The sequence below is a fragment of the Oenanthe melanoleuca genome, chromosome 1 (assembly GCF_029582105.1).
Source record: "Oenanthe melanoleuca isolate GR-GAL-2019-014 chromosome 1, OMel1.0, whole genome shotgun sequence".
Taxonomy (NCBI): Eukaryota; Metazoa; Chordata; class Aves; order Passeriformes; family Muscicapidae; genus Oenanthe; species Oenanthe melanoleuca.
The window spans coordinates 101,199,069-101,204,696 of NC_079333.1; the positions used below are offsets into that span (position 1 = coordinate 101,199,069).

The following is a 5,628-nucleotide window of genomic DNA, read 5'->3' on the forward strand; positions in this document are numbered from 1 at the left end:
TCTCTTTTTAATGTCTTGCTTTGTCATTCTTTTTCCTCTGACCTATGAAGAGACACTTTTTTTTTGCTAGTTCCTCCCAAAAACCTTGATAAATTTGTTTTCCCTTTCAGATTTCTGACTTAACGTTCCCAAGTGCTTCCATTAGGATAGACAACAGCTGAATGTAACAGTACTGCTGGTGCAAGAGAAATATGATAGAGTACAGTTCAAGGTGGTGTATGCAGTGCACATTTTTCATGACAACTTCAGAAAATTGAGCAGAATAGAGAATTTGTTGAGACATCAAACCTGGGATGTAAGCAGGTACCTCTGAGTCATGAAAACTGCAGTGTTTAGTGGCACAATAGACCCAAGATGTCTCAAGGTGACTGTTCAGCTGAAAATACTGGCCTGTGACCAAGGCTCAGCTACTACAATTAATTGGTAGGAGTACTGCCAACAGTTTCTTCTGCCACTTAGCAGAGAAGTCTGAACACTAGTGTGAGTATTAATGAATTCTGTGTGGCAATGAAGTTGTTTCAATCTGAGGCTGCTGGAGTTCTTCTTAGTCCTTACCCCAGATTCATCATCTGCCACTAACCACTATTTAAATATTTTTGCATCATGCTTTATGCTTTTGTGGAAAGAGGTTTCTTTGTCAGGCATCCTTGAAAGCTAACTATAGTGAGCTCATATGCTACCTACAAGAGGGAAACATAAATATATTTATATGATACAGAGACATCAGGTAAGTCCAAAAGCTTTTGTAAACTCACAGAACATTTATACTTGCACTATAAAAATTATTCACATGTAGATGTTTTTCATAGGTGTGCATATAAATGTGTGTACATATAAAAGGATCAACCTAATATAAAAACTAAGCCTGCTCTATTGTGGTTTGCACTGATCTGAGGTCTGGACTGATAGAAAACATCACTTTACTTACATTTTTTTTTCTTCCTTTGAATTTTTGGGAAGTTCCTCATGGTACACAAGTCTACACAAAGTTATGTGAGCACCAGAACACTGTTCATTTATGGACCACCACTGTATTTTGGGGATGGGGGTTGTGTTTCTTGCTCAGTCATTTTTCCTCGATGACAGTGTCCAAGCCCATGAGGAGATCCTTAGTGCCATGGCAATACAAATCTCAGTGATATTTATGAATGAACTTGTACACTAGGAAGGTTTGGCTACTTCTCAAACAATTTCTGCTTCCCATAAGTTTTATCTGGGTAGGTACAACCAACCAAAGTGCCCCTGCTCCCTACCTTAGTGTAGGAGCTGTGATTATCCTCTGCGCAAGGTGGCAGCAAAAGAAAGCTCTTCAAACTCCTTCCTCTCTCCCCTGCACACCTCCTGCTAAGGAGAGCAACTCCTTCAACTTTACTGATTGTGTTTTAAAAACCACCTGTTGCTAGGTTAATATATGTCTAACTTGGGATTACTGACACCTTTTACTCTGAGAATACTGATACACTTCATTCTCCACTTCTTTACCAGTATTCCCCTGGGGAAAAGCTAGAAAATTGAATGCAAATAAAGGAAAACCATGAGACAAAGCCCCCTTAACTCACTGATTTTCCCTTTCTCTTTTTTTTTTTTTTTTACAACAAGTTAATTTTCCAAAGAAAACACGATGACTTTGGGAGAACAGATCAAGTCCAAGAAAAAATAAAAGAAATTAAACCAAAACTAAATAAAACAAAACAAAATAAAATGTTAAGCTCAATGCTTAATTAAGACATTGTCACATGAACTGACAAATTGTGATGGATGTACCACTGGTACATCATATTTCAGCATAATAATTTTGTTTTTCAATAGGAATAAGTAATCTGGAGAATCTAACTACTGAAGCCCCAGTTAGCAGTTATCTAGATGAAATAAAAGTGTGGAGTCCACCCTGCTAGTTCTCTTGACCCAAATCAGCATTTGCTGTTTGCTTATTTTTGGAGGTGGCTTTCATTTACTTGTTGTTTTGGGGAACAGATTTATTTTATTTTCCCAGAGCCCAAAATGTGTTGAATGGAATGTTTTACTGCAAATATTAGAGTTGATGAAGCTACTTTAAGGTTAATTAAGCCTCAAAATACTCCTAACACATCTTCCCCATATGGAAGAAAACCTTGGGCAAATATATAATAACCTTCACAGATTTGACTCTGTTAAAGTCAATAGAAGTAGTAAGAATAGCAGTGACACTGTGCTTATTTTGAAAAAGCAGGGATTACTCACCTTGAAAGTACAATATAGTAAATACATTCTTTATTTAGAGGCATGGTAAAAGAATAGCCAGTCGACTTTGGACATGAACATTCTCTACAACCTTAAAGCTTGTTTTGATGACCATAACCTTACTCTAAAACCACAGTGTTTAATAAAAATTACTTTCAGAACTTGAAGAATATTTTATTATGGAATACAAAAATACTATCTATGTAAAAACAATAAGTTAGTTTATTTACAATACTTTACACTATCCTGTTCTGGGACTTCGTTGCACTGGACTTCTGTTCATTATTTTACACACCTTTATAATTTTACTTATAATTTTGCACAAAGCATTTCCAAAAGCATGTCATCCATGTTCACTGCTCCAATGATGGGCCTGAAGAATAATTCAGCAACCACATTAGCATTAATAGATCTTAACAAGGAGAGAACAACATTCAGCTTGGCAAATCTGGCTTCATCACCTCTGTGAATGAGTCTGACATGTTCATTTAGAGCTTGTTGTGCTTCCCTCTGTAATCCTTCAATGTACTGTGTACACTGCAGTCCAGGTAGATCTGAAAAGAAAAAGAAATTATTTTGTTTACATATTTTTTGTTTATGGAACAACTTTATTCTTATAGAACAACTTCTAACAGCTCACAGACTGTAATTATCACTCAAGGAAAGAAGCAAATTAAATTGCTAGAGGATTTCTTGTGTGCAAAGTCAACATGCCAAATTTTACTGGGCAGGTCAAATTCTTATTATATTGGTGTTCTGGATATTCAATACTCTTCTTCACAAACCTGAAACATGATGTTTGTTTGTCGACACTCACTTAAGTGTTAAACAAATTAGTTGATAAAAACTTTGAAGAATGCTCTCCAAAACACCATTACATTGGGGAAGAAAACAAAAATAACTTCTTCAGTTTTTCACTCCTACAAAGCAGCATTGTTTACATTTAAGGCTTCTTTTGACAACTGTTTCTACTCCAGTTTATAACTGGAAAGCAGTACTGACTCCAACGTGCAACAGGAAGTTTCCCAATGAACTACAGTAAGGATACTGAGAGACAGAAGGTGCAGAATTAAGGCTGTATGTGACCACAGAATCATTTTGTGTGGAAAAGACCCCCAAGATCAGCGAGTCCAGCCATTAACCTAGCACTGCCAGATCCACCATTAAGCCACATTCCTGAGCAACATATCTACACATTTTTTAACATTTTATGGGATGGTGATTCAACCACTTCCTCGGGCAGCCTGTTCCAATGCTTGACAACCCTCTCAGAGAAGAAATTTTTCCTACCAGAACAGTGCCTCTATCTTCTTGTATTAGACCAGCTTCCAAATTTGGCTTGTGCAACATAAGCTTTACCTGAAGTATTGTAACTTTTTCTCTCTTATCTGTGCAGAAAGCGAAGCTACCCAAGCAGGATGATAAATGTAAAGCACCAGTGTAGGAACCCGACCATCAATAACTATCAGTTTGGCAGTGGGAGCGCCAGCAGAGCCCCGTCCCACTCTCACAGGGACTCGGGAAGTGCCACATCCAGCCTGCTCCTTTCAGGTGAGTCACAGCCGTGACAGGAACTCCCTTGGTAGAGCTGTAGCTGTGGGAGTCTCCACGAAGAGAGAATCCTGACCCTTCCCTCGCCCTGCGGGGCGCGGAGCCCCGGGCACGGCACGGGCAGAGCCGCTGCCCTCGGCCGGGCAGCAGAGTCCGGCGCTCCCGCCGAGGAAAACGAGCAGGGAGCCGCTGCTGACCCCCAGCTCTCCCGAACCCACCGCCTGGAATTGGCCTTGCTCGTGGGAAGCGTCTGTGGAAAGCGCCAGCCAGCGGACCCCAGAGCGAGCCCCCGGACCCGCGGCCGGGCCCTTGGGAAGGGGCAGAAGGCGGAGCAGTGCTCCGCTCCCTCTCCAGCACCTTTTCCACCCTGAGGAGAGCCCGTGCGCGCCCCGCAGATATCACAGATAGCGGCGGGCTCAGGGCAGAGGGACCCGCTGCCCCGCCCGGCCACTCACCCGGGTTGAAGAGCACGGTCCCCTTGAGGTAAGCGTACTCCTTGGTGCTGATGTCCAGGCTCCAGCACTTGGCCAGGAAGCCCTTGATAGCCTGGATGTGGCCTGCCGGGGGCAAGTGCGGGCCGTGCTGCGGCCGGCCCGGTGCCGGTGCCGGTGCCGGTGCCGGGGCCCGCTCGCCCTGCTGCCGGGCCGTGAGGATGCGCTGCAGCATGCTGGGCTCCGCGCTCTCCACCGTCTCCAGGTGCACCCGGTCCTGCGCCAGCCCCAGCAGCAGCAGCGGCGCCCAGCAGCTGCGGACCAGCAGCAGCTGCTCCTCCAGCGGCAGCTCCTGGAAGCAGGGCACGTTCTGCACGAAGCGCAGCGTCTTCACCAGCACGGCCGAGGCCGCCTTGCAAGCCACCTGCGGGCTCCGCAGGGCCACCCTCCGCCGCGACCCGCAGGGGCAGCCCCGGGGAGCCGCGCCGGGCGGCGGCAGCGCCCGCTCCTCGCTGCGCAGGATGCTGTAGAGGATGCTGCCGTGCCGCCGGCCCTGGGCGCAGCAGCGGCAGCCGCGCTCGGCGCACGCCATGGCACCGGGAGCCGGGCCGGGCTGAGCCGGGCTGGGCTGAGCCGGGCTGGGCTGGGCTGAGCGCCGGGGAGGCTCGGCGGGGCGTGCCTGCCTCCCGGTCCTGCCGGCGGAGCGCACCGCTCGCCCTCTGCCCGGCTCCGTAACTTATTTATAGCCGGCGGGTGTGTGTGTGTGTGTGTGTGTGTGTGTCCAGCCGCAGGCGCTGTACCGGCGGTTCAGAGGGACAGACACTTTACTGGCTGGAAAAGAGGCGGGGGGAGGAGGGAAGATGAAAAAAAAAAAAAAAAAAAAAAAACAGAAAAACCTAAGCCCTCCTCCTCCTTCCCTGAGACAGCGATGCCCGGGGGGAGCGGGAGAGCCGGCCGCCTCTGCCCGCAGGCTGCGCCCTCCTGGCCGCGGGATGCCCCTTCCCAGCCCCTCTTCCCCAGCCCCAGCCTGGCTGATGTTAAGCCGGGACGCTTCGAACAGGGCAGGGCAGGGCAGGGCAGCTCAGCTCCCTCCGCTCTCCAGTTTTGCCACCGTAGGGAGCAGCGATCCCCGCGGGACCCCCGCGGGACCCCACCGAGAAATGACAACCAGCTCCTTCACAAGACACGAGAGGTCTGGGGGAGGAAAGAGGAAGGTGTGTTGGTGAAGAAAGGAGCGCTGAATTGGTCCAAATAATTAAATTCCCGTCGGAAGTGAAAAAGATGGCACCACTAATGTCATCGAGGATTTTGTGTATGCCTGCCCTGGGGAGCGGTGCCCTGTGTGCTGAGTGAACCCCCCAGTGCTGCCATGCGGGAGGGAGAATCGGACATTCCCTGCCCAAATGGGGGCTCTGTGAGGGCTGCA

At 47.5% G+C, this 5,628-nt stretch overlaps 1 protein-coding gene across 1 annotated transcript; it reads right to left on the minus strand.

Annotated features, from left to right (window-relative positions):
* Positions 1 to 2,230: 2,230 nt before the first annotated feature.
* Positions 2,231 to 4,873, minus strand: NR0B1 (nuclear receptor subfamily 0 group B member 1). Its single transcript, XM_056495391.1, has 2 exons — positions 4,227 to 4,873; positions 2,231 to 2,774 (listed from the first exon to the last, which is right to left on the minus strand). Exons 1-2 carry the CDS (start codon positions 4,792 to 4,794, stop codon positions 2,530 to 2,532), a joined length of 813 nt encoding a protein of 270 aa, XP_056351366.1. The 5' UTR covers positions 4,795 to 4,873; the 3' UTR covers positions 2,231 to 2,529.
* Positions 4,874 to 5,628: the final 755 nt, after the last annotated feature.

What these genes read in the sequence shown, in the direction of transcription:
- NR0B1 (XM_056495391.1), bottom strand. Translation starts at nt 4,794, where the DNA reads ATGGCGTGCGCCGAGCGCGGCTGCCGCTGCTGCGCCCAGGGCCGGCGG. An exon ending in GACCGTGCTCTTCAACCCGG is followed by an intron (nt 2,775 to 4,226) that starts GTGAGTGGCCGG and finishes TTTTCTTTTCAG; the next exon opens with ATCTACCTGGACTGCAGTGT.